The sequence below is a fragment of the Galleria mellonella genome, unplaced genomic scaffold, assembly GCF_026898425.1.
Source record: "Galleria mellonella isolate WM207_F2 unplaced genomic scaffold, CSIRO_AGI_GalMel_v1 utg257, whole genome shotgun sequence".
Classification (NCBI taxonomy): domain Eukaryota; kingdom Metazoa; phylum Arthropoda; class Insecta; order Lepidoptera; family Pyralidae; genus Galleria; species Galleria mellonella.
In genome coordinates this window covers 139,384-154,302 of record NW_026442054.1, presented here as the reverse complement: position 1 = coordinate 154,302, position 14,919 = coordinate 139,384, and the positions used below count along the sequence as shown (strand labels likewise).

Sequence of the window (14,919 nt, the reverse complement as noted above, 5' to 3'; positions counted from 1 at the left end):
GAAAAAACTTTGATAGCTTGACGAATGGGCGGGCGCGTTATAAGTTGGCCCATTTTAATTTCAGTTACAAAGTTAAACACGGTACAAGTACGTTTACAGTTATTTATTTATTTATTAACTAACGTAAAGTTACCCTTTGTCTTTTTCTCAATGTCCTCTACCCAAAGGTTGTATGGAAGAGATTGCTTAGCGATAAGGCCGCCTTTTGTATCACTTCTCATTAATATTTACTGTATTTGTTATTTCTCTTTTTACTTAGTGCAATAAAGTGTAAATAAATAAATAAATAAATTATTGACGTCATTAGCGTTGACTTATTTTACTAATATATTAGAATCGTAACTAAACGATGTCTCTACATAGAAATATTTAGGAAAACACGGGAGGGATCTTTAAAGAGGCAATAGAAGCCGAAAGAATATTTTTTCTCGAAATTTTGTCTCTCTGTATGTTTGTTTGTTCCATGATTACGTAAATATTATACAGTATAATTTATAAAATCAATAGGCGACAATATAAATATAAATAATAATAGAATACATAAGAGCAGTACCATGGACATAACAGAGTATACTGTTTCGCCCATAATACCCCCCATGCGCTGCCATTCCCGAGGACTAAGATGTTATGTCTCTATGCCCTGTAAATTCACTGCCATATCTCATCCTTCAAACCATATACAATTCAAATTAAAACATAGTCATGCAAACCTAACTGTTTTATGGTAGAAACACGAATGGGTCAGAAGTACCCAAGCTTTTGTACAAAGTCTCCTTCTGGTAAAGCTACTGTTTAAAAATGCTTTATTAAGTTTACCTGAATTCAATTAATGCTATTGTAACTTTTTTTTAAATGGATGATAATGGAATGGTAACCCCATCCGCGCTATCGGTATACACCGGGGGTCCACCGGTGAAGGATGATAGGTGAGGATAAAGCAGGTCAGTTAGCTCATCGTGACGAATTCAACAAAAATTGTTCACAATGGTTTCCAGGGGGAACCACGTGGAGGTCGACCTAATAAGGTATATTGCTAGCAATGGGGCTGTCAAACTCCATTGCTAACAATCCTTTTCCCCCTGCTATTGTAACTTAGTCCTTACTTACTAGTAGTTACCATATACATATATGATACAAGAAAAAAAAAACCTATAGAAATACACGTCCAATTATGAAAGCCCAAAACAGGGTAAATAAATCATCTTTTATGACTCTGTGAATATCGCTGGCAGGAACCGATTAGATGTTAGTAAAACTTCGCTATACGCTAACATTTTGGGTACAATCAATGACCCCAATCAATTTATGCGCATAAATAATATTGTCATATACGTGGTTACAGTCGAGTCATCAAGCTAATGGCCATGTGTATGGTATTTTACTGAATATGGTTTTTTTATGGATGATAATGGAATGGTAACTCCGCCTGCGCTATCGGTATACGTTGGCGGGTTACCAGTGAGAGATAATAAGTGGGCATGAAAGCAGGTCAGTCTATCGTGACGTTCCCCCTAAAAAACCAGGGGGAACCAGGATGACCACCTAATATATATTGCTAACAATGGAATTGTTAGATTCTATTCCTAACAATCCTGTTCCCCCAGTGAATATGGGTTCAACATTCTTTATGTGGTTCGTGATAGACGACAGACAGTGCTTTCATGGTAAGCGACTTAGAGCCTACCTATTATTTTTTTATGCAACTTAGAATGGCAAACAAGCTGACGGTCCACCTGATGGTAAGTGGTAACTATCGCCTATAGACATCTAGAGTATATCAGTCTTTAGACTCGTTTGACGTCTGCACTAGGCGAGCGGTCCGAGCAAAAATTTTTTTATGTAACACTATATTGGTAAAAGTGGTAACTGTCACTTATAGACATGAACAGTACCATGACGTGGTGGACCTCCTCGCGGTTCTCCCTGGAAACTATCATGGTTAATTCCTGATGAATTCATCACGATGGGCTGTTTTCATTCTCATCTATCACCCTTCACTGGTGCTCCGCCAACGTATCCCGTTAGCGCAGGCGGGGTTACCATACTATTTTCACCCATAAAAAAAAGTACCATGACGTCACAAATTACAGTGTGACTTTCATGGTACCCCTTCATATGTCACCATTCCTGAGGACTAAGATGTTATGCCTCAGTACCCTAAATTTTATTAATAACAGGTATTCGCGTAAACAAACGCCACTACCGAGGACGCTGGGAGGACAGATCGGTCAAAGACTTCATGACCTAGGTTTACGAGTACCAACCATTATATCTTATCTACCTTCACGCTACAGCTCGTTTGGGACTTATCATAATAATCTGTAGTATGTTACAAAGAGAAAAAATCTGACTGATTGACACGTCAATGCACAGTCGAAACTGCTAAAGTTGGAAGTACCAAGTTTTGACAATAGATTCTTCTTATGACTAGGGCTGCCATCCGACAGGAGAAATCCAATTTTTTTTACAGGTAGGTGATGAATTGAAATAAATCTTAGTTACAAATTCATCCACAATAACCGTGTTTTATATATATATAACAATGTTTTCATTTTTTCATTAGTGTCCTGGGAAAAAACCATATTTCGCCCAAATGTCCGGGATTTTTGACGTGTTTATCCGGTGTCGACAATTTAGGTTATGTCAGCCCTACTTATGACCAGCACTAGTATTAAGAAAGGATTGTTGGAACTGTATAAATTAAGGGCAAGTAATATATATACATATATATATTTTAATAGGTGAAAATGAAATGGTAATCCAGCCTGCGCTATCGGTATACGCTGGCAGAGCACCGATGAGGGATGATAGGTGAAGATGAAAGCAGGTTAGTGGGCCCATCGTGACCGATTTAGCAATAATTTAGCACGGTGGTTTCCAGAGGGAAGCGCGTGGAGGTCGACATATTTGCGTATTTTATTTGCAAAAAGACCATACTAAGACAGAGGTAGTCGGTAGTTTTTTTTTAATATATACTGAGCAAAGACATATAAGAGCTCTCCTATATCCTTCCATACATGTGCTGTGTAGGTCCCGGCTTAGAATAAGTCACCGCTAATTATTTAAATCAGTATCTCATAATGGAAAGAAAGAAAGAAACTTTACAGAAATATACGACTACACCCACACAGGGGTCAAATAAATTATTAAGAATTATAATAAGTCACCGCTAATTATTTAAATCAGTATCTCATAATGAAAAAGAAAGAAAAAAAGAAACTTTACAGAAATATACGACTACACCCACACAGGGGTCAAATAAATTATTAAGAATTATAATAAGTCACCGCTAATTATTTAAATCAGTATCTCATAATGAAAAGAAAGAAAAAAAGAAACTTTACAGAAATATACGACTACACCCACACAGGGGTCAAATAAATTATTAAGAATTATAATAAGTCACCGCTAATTATTTAAATCAGTATCTCATAATGAAAAGAAAGAAAAAAAGAAACTTTACAGAAATATACGACTACACCCACACAGGGGTCAAATAAATTATTAAGAATTATAATAAGTCACCGCTAATTATTTAAATCAGTATCTCATAATGAAAAGAAAGAAAAAAAGAAACTTTACAGAAATATACGACTACACCCACACAGGGGTCAAATAAATTATTAAGAATTATAATAAGTCACCGCTAATTATTTAAATCAGTATCTCATAATGAAAAGAAAGAAAAAAAGAAACTTTACAGAAATATACGACTACACCCACACAGGGGTCAAATAAATTATTAAGAATTATAATAAGTCACCGCTAATTATTTAAATCAGTATCTCATAATGAAAAGAAAGAAAAAAAGAAACTTTACAGAAATATACGACTACACCCACACAGGGGTCAAATAAATTATTAAGAATTATAATAAGTCACCGCTAATTATTTAAATCAGTATCTCATAATGAAAAGAAAGAAAAAAAGAAACTTTACAGAAATATACGACTACACCCACACAGGGGTCAAATAAATTATTAAGAATTATAATAAGTCACCGCTAATTATTTAAATCAGTATCTCATAATGAAAAGAAAGAAAAAAAGAAACTTTACAGAAATATACGACTACACCCACACAGGGGTCAAATAAATTATTAAGAATTATAATAAGTCACCGCTAATTATTTAAATCAGTATCTCATAATGAAAAGAAAGAAAAAAATAAACTTTACAGAAATATACGACTACACCCACACAGGGGTCAAATAAATTATTAAGAATTATAATAAGTCACCGCTAATTATTTAAATCAGTATCTCATAATGAAAAGAAAGAAAAAAAGAAACTTTTCAGAAATATACGACTACACCCACACAGGGGTCAAATAAATTATTAAGAATTATAATAAGTCACCGCTAATTATTTAAATCAGTATCTCATAATGAAAAGAAAGAAAAAAAGAAACTTTACAGAAATATACGACTACACCCACACAGGGGTCAAATAAATTATTAAGAATTATAATAAGTCACCGCTAATTATTTAAATCAGTATCTCATAATGAAAAGAAAGAAAAAAAGAAACTTTACAGAAATATACGACTACACCCACACAGGGGTCAAATAAATTATTAAGAATTATAATAAGTCACCGCTAATTATTTAAATCAGTATCTCATAATGAAAAGAAAGAAAAAAAGAAACTTTACAGAAATATACGACTACACCCACACAGGGGTCAAATAAATTATTAAGAATTATAATAAGTCACCGCTAATTATTTAAATCAGTATCTCATAATGAAAAGAAAGAAAAAAAGAAACTTTACAGAAATATACGACTACACCCACACAGGGGTCAAATAAATTATTAAGAATTATAATAAGTCACCGCTAATTATTTAAATCAGTATCTCATAATGAAAAGAAAGAAAAAAAGAAACTTTACAGAAATATACGACTACACCCACACAGGGGTCAAATAAATTATTAAGAATTATAATAAGTCACCGCTAATTATTTAAATCAGTATCTCATAATGAAAAGAAAGAAAAAAAGAAACTTTACAGAAATATACGACTACACCCACACAGGGGTCAAATAAATTATTAAGAATTATAATAAGTCACCGCTAATTATTTAAATCAGTATCTCATAATGAAAAGAAAGAAAAAAAGAAACTTTACAGAAATATACGACTACACCCACACAGGGGTCAAATAAATTATTAAGAATTATAATAAGTCACCGCTAATTATTTAAATCAGTATCTCATAATGAAAAGAAAGAAAAAAAGAAACTTTACAGAAATATACGACTACACCCACACAGGGGTCAAATAAATTATTAAGAATTATAATAAGTCACCGCTAATTATTTAAATCAGTATCTCATAATGAAAAGAAAGAAAAAAAGAAACTTTACAGAAATATACGACTACACCCACACAGGGGTCAAATAAATTATTAAGAATTATAATAAGTCACCGCTAATTATTTAAATCAGTATCTCATAATGAAAAGAAAGAAAAAAAGAAACTTTACAGAAATATACGACTACACCCACACAGGGGTCAAATAAATTATTAAGAATTATAATAAGTCACCGCTAATTATTTAAATCAGTATCTCATAATGAAAAGAAAGAAAAAAAGAAACTTTACAGAAATATACGACTACACCCACACAGGGGTCAAATAAATTATTAAGAATTATAATAAGTCACCGCTAATTATTTAAATCAGTATCTCATAATGAAAAGAAAGAAAAAAAGAAACTTTACAGAAATATACGACTACACCCACACAGGGGTCAAATAAATTATTAAGAATTATAATAAGTCACCGCTAATTATTTAAATCAGTATCTCATAATGAAAAGAAAGAAAAAAAGAAACTTTACAGAAATATACGACTACACCCACACAGGGGTCAAATAAATTATTAAGAATTATAATAAGTCACCGCTAATTATTTAAATCAGTATCTCATAATGAAAAGAAAGAAAAAAAGAAACTTTACAGAAATATACGACTACACCCACACAGGGGTCAAATAAATTATTAAGAATTATAATAAGTCACCGCTAATTATTTAAATCAGTATCTCATAATGAAAAGAAAGAAAAAAAGAAACTTTACAGAAATATACGACTACACCCACACAGGGGTCAAATAAATTATTAAGAATTATAATAAGTCACCGCTAATTATTTAAATCAGTATCTCATAATGAAAAGAAAGAAAGAAAGAAACTTTACAGAAATATACGACTACACCCACACAGGGGTCAAATAAATTATTAAGAATTATAATAAGTCACCGCTAATTATTTAAATCAGTATCTCATAATGAAAAGAAAGAAAGAAAGAAACTTTACAGAAATATACGACTACACCCACACAGGGGTCAAATAAATTATTAAGAATTATAATAAAGGAACTACACAGAAATAATATATACACATAAATGAAGAATAAAAAATATGGCGCTTAACATTACTGTGGGGTTACTCATGAAATAAATTCCAATAAATTGATATTGGGGGGAAAGGGATTGTTAGCAATGGAGTTTGACAGCCCCATTGCTAGCAATATGCCCTATTAGGTCGACCTCCACGTGGTTCCCCCTGGAAACCATCGTGAACAATCCTTGTTGAATTCGTCACGATGGGCTAACTGACCTGCTTCATACTCACCTATCATCCTTCACTGGTGCCCCGCCGGTGTATACCGATAGCGTGGGTGGGGTTACCATTCCATTATCATCCATTAAAAAAAAAAAACGTAAAAAGTGTAACTTGTCAATGCAAACGATTGTAAACCGATCCCAATTATAACTTAATCCCTAACTGTAGTTTCACGAGTGCGGTATAAAATTGTCATTGGCAATAGATTGGATTGGGGAGAAAGGGATTATTAGTAATGGAGACTGAGAATCCCATTGCTAGCAATATACCCAACCAGGTCGACCTCGTCGCGATTCTCCCTGGAAACTATCACGGTTAATTCCTGATGAATTCATCATGACGGGCTAACTGGCCTGTTTTCATTCTCATCTATCACCCTTCACTGGTGCTCCGCCAGCGTATCCCGTTAGCGCAGGCGGGGTTACCATACCATTTTCATCCATAATAAAAAAAAAATAGATTGTATTGATATTGGATTCAAGAGTAAACGTTCTGTTCTTACGATTGATTTATAAACATGGTGTTTTGTGTACGATAGGGCTTTTGTGTCAAATTAAATAGTTATACATTTAATCTATAATGTCGACCGTGAAAGCTCGCCGCGTATCGTATGTCTAAGCTATCGACCAAACACTATCCGCCCTCCGATCAAGTATTTAACTAGTCGACACACGTGGTTTTACACATGTTAAAATTATTCCTAATCGATTTGGGGCGCTTATATATATATATATATATATATATATATATATATATATATATATATATATATATATATATATATAAAACATAATAGGATCTTCATCGTGCCTCCGATCAAACTATTTATAATTACTCCTCTCCATCCAAAAGTTGGCTGGAAGAGATCGCTCTTAGCGATAAGGTCGCCCATTGTTTTCTATTGTGATTATTTCTTGTAATTGTTTATATTTATAATAAGTTTACTATTGTAATCTTTTAGAGGAAACAATAAAGAGTATCTATCTATCCAATATAATTAATAGAAATGTATGCAAGTACAGGGTGGCCCAAAAGTCCTTAGAAAAGAAAAATTTGAGTTAAACGAAAACGGTGCGCGTGAGCGGTGCAGGGGAAGCGGGGGCAGTAACTTCGGTTTCTGGGAATTTAGTCGCGATGGAGCGTTTCACCGGAGCGGACCGTGCGTTTTGTGTGCGCGAGTTTTATCAAAACAACAATTCGGCAACCGTTGCGAGGCGTAAATTTCGAGAACACAAAGGTTTACACAACTTTGATGACACCCCAGCTCTCCAAACGATTAAGAATTGGGTTGCTAATTTCGAGGAGACCGGTTCGACGTTAGATAAACCGCGGTTGGGTCGCCCAAGGACATCACGTACGGAACAAAACATCGACACAGTGGCACAATCTATTCGTGAAAATCCTACACAGTCAACTCGTAAGCGTTCCAGTGCATTAAACGTATCCAGGACATCGTTACAACGGATTTTGAAGAAAGATTTACTTATGCACCCTTACAAAATTCAGTTGGTGCAAGAATTAAAAGAAACTGATGCTATTCAGAGAGTGAATTATGCTAATGAAATGTTTAATCGGTTTACTTCGTTCAATAACATAATGTTCTCTGATGAGGCACACTTCCACATTAACGGACATGTTAGTAAACAAAATTGCCGCTATTGGAGCCCGATTAATCCAAAACTTAAGCACCAGAAGCCCTTACATAGCCCTAAAGTTACAGTTTGGGCCGCTATGTCAGTCCATGGCATCATAGGGCCTTACTTTTTTGAGGACGGCAGAGAGCGTGCTGTTACTGTTACTTCGGAGCGATATGTGGCCATGATCGAGGAGTTTTTCACACAAAAATTGCAAAACTTTCCAGGCTTTAATGCCCGAACATGGTTTCAACAGGATGGAGCAACTTCCCACACCTCCAATACTGCTATGCCCGTTATCCGTCAACTTTTTCCAAACAAAGTTATCTCTAATAGAGGAGACATTTCCTGGCCACCACGTAGCCCGGATCTGACTCCAATGGATTTTTTTTTGTGGGGCTACCTTAAGGCTAAAGTGTACGACTCTAACCCGCGGTCAATTAATGACCTAAAAGAAAACATCCGCAGAGAAATGGCAAGCATTTCAGCAGTGACGTGCCGCGCAGTCATCGACAATTTCAGAAGGCGTTTGCAAGAGTGCCGTGACTGTAACGGATTACATTTGGACGACGTTATTTACAAAAAATAATTCCCGTTTTTCTAGCTATATTTACAAATAAAAATATTATTCATAGTGTAATTAGTTTTATTTTAATTAATTTTTTCATTACTAAGGACTTATGGGCCACCCTGTATAATGCGAATTGGTTTTTGTGAGAGTAGCGTTAATCTTATCAAATGCGTTCAGCCATTGGATAGCATTATCGACGATCAACAATCCCTTGCACGGAATACAAATTATAAAGTTTACGCGCCAACTTGTTTATTGGTGGCTGGTGACAAGCCATTATGTGAATTAGGTGACAAAAGTTGTTTTACGACAGTAACACAGTTGATATATATATATATATATATATATATATATATATATATATATATATATATATATATATATATATATATATATATATATATATATATATATATATATATATATATATAACACCAGAGTCCTCAGGAATCAACGCATGGGGGGTATCATGGGCGAAACAGTATCTGTTATGTCCATGGTACTGCTCATGTCTATAGGCGACGGTTACCACTTCCCATCAAGTGGGCTGTTAGCTTGTTTGCCATTGTAAGACGCATAAAAAAAATTACAAAACTCCTTCGAAGCATAGCTTGCTTTACACTTCGTTGGGCGGCGATGGCTTATTGCTTTGACCTCGTGAAACGTCACAAATTATAGGCAACCAGAACGTCACGAGGAAAAGCCAACTCCTAAACACGACACCATAATAAACCCATGCGGTGAGCTATGATAATATTACCGATATTGGCCACAGACATGAACATGGGTACCTATCTAGAAGACATTTGTTATGCTGTGGTGTCTTCATCTATCACAAGGGCTGACAACTTTACTTACTGCAGAAAATTTATTTATTTATTTTTATATATCTATATATATTTTTTAATTGATGATAATGGAATGGTTACTCCGCCTGCGCTAACGGTATACACTGGCGAGGCACCAGTAAGGGATGGTAGGTGAGGATGAAGTAGGTCACTTGGTCTATCGTGACTAACAATAAATCAATCACAATAGTTTCCAGGGGGAACCGCGTGCAGGTCGACCTGATAAGGTACATTGCTAGCAATGGAATTATCCCCTCAATCCCCTTACCCCCCCCCCCCCCCTTATATCTATATTTTTTTTTTGATGAGTGAAAATGGTATGGTAACCCCGCCTGCGCTAACGGGATACGCTGGCGGAGCACCAGTGAAGGGTGATAGATGAGAATGAAAACAGGCCAGTTGGCCCATCATGATGAATTCATCAGGAATTAACCATGATAGTTTCCAGGGGGAACCGCGTGGAGGTCGACCTGGTTGGGTATATTGTTAGCAATGGGATTCTCAGTCTCCATTACTAACAATCCCTTTCCCCCTATATCTATATTTCTCACTAGTTTTACAGGTAGTAACCTAATACAATAGTGTAATGTTAATTATATAGACAGAATCTCAAAAATTTGTCAGCTACTTGTCAAATTAGCTGACTCGTTTTTTTTTTTCAGTGTTCTATATAGGTATTTACGCATAAAATGTATCTTGACGTATTATTTAATAAATAAAATGAGTATTTACACATTAAAAAGATGCAGAAATTATAAGACAAACTATTTATCACATAAAATTTGTATGAAAAAGTTGATCCGCTTTTTTCGAAGCATACACTTGGAGACACTATCAATAAGGTACCCCTTCCATTCCTAAGAGTGTCGTGAGACTAAAGGAACTTAATAATAGGGGACAGCAGCGTTTCTCTTAAGACATATCTAAAAGCCTAACTGTGGTTGCCAACCCGCCTGCCAAGCGTGGTAACTACTGGCAAAATTTCCCTTATGGGGAAAGCTTATGTTCAGCAGTGGACAGTTAAGGAGTAGCATGATGATGATGATGAATTTTATATATTTTTAAACAAAAATGAATACGGGACTTACAAGGGAGTTCTAACAAGGGTTTTCTATGTCGGTCCTATATTTCGTAGCGTTTGCAAAAAAGAAATATCACAACTTTTCGATTCCTTTCTGGCAGTATATCTATAACAATTTATATTGAATTACCAAAGGGAGACTTTGTACAAATGTCGTTTGCTTGGGCACCTCTGTCCCATTCGTGTTTCAGTTGTAAAGCAGTTGTGTTTGCATGGCTGTGTTTCGGTTTGAAGGGTGGGATATGGCGTGAATTTACTGGGTACAGAGGAATAACACCTAAGTCCTCAGGAATGGCAACGCATGTGAGGTGTCATGGGGGAAACAGTATACTCTGTTATGTCCACGGTACTGCTTATGTCTATAGGTGACGGTTACCACTTTCCATTAGGTGGACCGTCAGCTTGTTTGCTATTCTAAGTTGTATAAAAAAAAATTTAAGTCAATTGACCATGACCGTCCAGCGGCTGTGTTAAGACTGTACGTTTTTAATTAAAAACAATTAAACAAACGGGTTAAGTCTATGATTCTACCTAAAACTGGCAACAAAACATTTTCAACTAAAATTCAGTACGAACGGTTGACAACCCTATTCGAACTTTCGTTTACTACCACGACTTTAATTTGCAAACAAAATATTTACGTCACAGCAGGTTTGCGTATCAATCGTTACAGATTTTATAGGTACACATATATAGTGAACAACTACCTTATTTTCTATTGTAAAAGTATGTCCTGATGTGTTATTTTTTAATTTCATATAATATATATATTCTTTATTGCACTTGTAAGTTACATATAAAATAATGTATTTATAAATGTTGTGAGCAAGGGTGGACTTCTCTCTGACAGAGATCTCTTCCAGTCAACCCAGTACAGTGAGAAAGCATTTCGTTAGCGGGCAGCTGAAGTGCTACAACTATTAATACATAAACAAATATACAGTTAAATAAAATATTAAAATATATAATAAAATATTACATAAATACATACACTATAAATACATATAATAACTACCTACTTATATAATAAATCGTCATCGTCATTTCATCGTCATAATCACCATATCAGCCTTTAACTGTTCACCGCTGGACATAAGCCTCCCCCTTGGGGGGTATGTCAGTAGCTGTCACGCTTGGTAGGCGGGTTGGCAACCGTAGTTAGGCTTTAGATATGTTTTAAGAGGGACGCTGCTGCCCATCCATCGGCCTACTTTAGTCGCCTCTTACGACACCCACGGGAAAGGAAGGGGTGGCCTATTCTATGCCGGGACCACACGGTCGAAAATGCGTTGTTCTTCTATGCTATGCGAAGGGCAAGATATCCGATAATATTGTAATTAATTCAATTCAATGTATTTACAATTCTTATAATTTCAATTAATCAATTACATTATCATTACATTGTCAGATAAAAAAAACCACTTTGTCAACATTAGTTCTGGGTATATTTACTTCAATACTAGGTATCTTGATCTACCTAAAAATTCACTTATAACTACTTTACTCTAGTTTTTATTCGCGACTTCGTGCGTATAATCGGGATCAAAAGCGCTCTATCTCCATCTTATATAGTACGTGTACACCAAACTTCAAAGTGGAATGGGGGGGGGGGGGTATTGTTAGCAAAGCGGACTACCCGTCCTGTCCCACTGCCAGCAATATACACTATCAGGTTGACCTCCACGTGCTCCCCTTTGGAAACCATCGCGCTGAATTCCAGGTGTATTCATCACGATGGGCTAACTGACCTGCCTTTTCATTCTCACCTGCCATCCATCACTGGTGTCCCGCCAGCAAATACCGTTAACGCAGACAGGGTTACCATACCATTATCACCCATTAAAAAACACGCGAACATAAGGTTTCCTATGTCGGTTCCATATTTCGTTGCGTTTGCAAAAAAATACCAAAATCGTTCTCTTTCTTTCTAGCAGTTTCTATGACAATTTATAATTGATTCAGGTACAACGGTACTGACGTGCCTAAAAGGACAGAAGTCCCTAAATAAATAAAAGATTAAAAAAAAAAACAATTTATATTGAAGTTAATCGACCACGACCGTCCAGCAGCTGTACGTTGTTAATTAGAAACAATTAACGTTACAAACAAACAAACAAAGTGGTAAAATAGTGGACAATGTAAACTAATCATCACGACGCTGACCTTGACGACGTAACGGATAACGGACAGTCATCAATTCGTATACGGAGGTGCTACTTGTTGCAAAGCAATATACAAATAGATTTTGCTTTTTTTTTATGCAACTTTTTTTTTTATTACAGCACGACATGTGACCACAACGTCCTGAGAGAATCCAAAGACAATATGGTCCATGAATACGGTCAATCGAGAAGAGAATGATTTGCTCTCAATAGTAGACCGCATTATGTTGGCTTGCTACACATTGCGTTTGAAGATTCCAATGTTATAGTACGAAGGAAACACCTTTTTTTTTTAATACAACTAGAATAGCAAACAAGCTGACGGCCCACCTGATGGAAAGTGGAAATCGTCGCCTATAGACATGAGCAGAAACCTACTATATCGTATAGTCGTAGAATACTGACGGATCTATATTTGTAATATTTGTCGGATTCGTCAGTATTCTACAACTATGACGATATGTGTAACAAGAGGGAGACTTTGTACAAAAGTCCTTTGTTTAAGTACTACTTTCGTGTTTCAACCGTGAAGCAGTTGTGTTTGCATGGCTGTGTTTCGGTTTGAAGAGTAGGATATGGCAGTGAATTTACATGGTACAGAGGAATAACACCTGACTTTGGTTGTAAGATTTTTTTTATGCAATTTAGAATGTCAAAAAGGCTGACTGTCCATTGATGATGAAAGTGGTAACCGTCGCCTATAGACATGAGCAGTACCATTTACATAACGGAGTATACTGTTTCACCCATGACACCCCCCATGCGTTGCCATTCCTGAGGACTCAGGTGTTATTCCTCTGTACCCTGTAAATTCACGCTATATCCCACCCTTCAAATCGAAACACAGCCATGCAAACACAACTGCTTCACGGTAGAAACACGATGGGGCCAGAGGTACCCAAGCAATCGACTTTCAAAATTCGACTTACAAAGTTTGTACAAATGAGGTAACTCTGGTAAATGAGGAACTTAAATTTTTCTTAAATTAATCTACACTGAGCGCCCTCTGACTGAATAAAAAAAAAGAATGTGTAAGCGTCTAAGTCTAACACTTATAGTGTTAAGCGTTTTGATACTGAAAACAGGTAGTCTACCATGAAATGAAATTCCGAATTTTCGGGCTCAATTTCGTGTTTTTGTTCGTACCGAAATCGAGCCAGTAAATGGAGGTTAACATTTCGTTCATCATAAATCCTATCCTAATAGTCCAGAGGAACGATATTTTAACATTTGTAATAATTTTAAACGGAATGTATTATGTAATTTTAACATCAAATTTCTGTTTCGTTCGTCCCCGAAATTTCGGAAATCATTTCATGGTAGGCCTACAGTATTTTGTATACTTTATTTTTGTTTTACAGTATAATGTAGTAAAAAATAGTATAATACTGTATTTAACAGTATAGTTGGCAACCCTATTTACATAAGACTTACCTCACTGCCGTCCTGCTGGGCGTTGCATTTGCTGATATTGAGGGTTCCGGATATGAAATCATTCTGCACATCCACTATAAGAAAGGCGCTCACCGGACGCACTATCTGAAACAGAAGGTACAGTTCATTAAAGTGGTACTTTTTTGCCTACCTACCATGAAAATTCATTCAAGGGAGAATATGCGAGGGAGAAAGGGATTGTTAGTAATGGGTTTACACTGCGCTAACGGTATACGTAGGCGGGGCACCAGCGAGAGATGATAGATGAAGATGAAAGCAGGTCAGTTAGCCTATCGTGAAGAATTCCACGAGATCTAACCACGATGGTTTTCAGGGGGAACCACGTGGAGGTCGACCTGATTAGTGACATTGCTAGCAATGGAGCTGTTAGACCCCATCGCTAACAAATAATTTCCCCCCAGACTATGATGTTATGCCTCCGTATCCTGTAAATTCACTGCTATATCCTATCCTTTCATGTAAGCAAACATGCTTTACGGCAGAAACATTGGTGGTATAGTGCTACCCAGGTGGAGGGAAAGGGATTGTTAGTAATGGGGT

General features: G+C 36.0%; 1 protein-coding gene across 1 annotated transcript in view; it reads right to left on the bottom strand.

The window, feature by feature from the left end:
- The window catches only part of LOC128200703 (uncharacterized), a 33,155-nt gene that overhangs the window by 13,768 nt on the left and 4,468 nt on the right, over window positions 1-14,919 (bottom strand). The window contains exon 3 of the mRNA XM_052894958.1: window positions 14,359-14,463. Coding sequence (XP_052750918.1) covers window positions 14,359-14,463 — 105 coding nt within the window. The remainder of the gene's footprint in view (window positions 1-14,358; window positions 14,464-14,919) is intronic.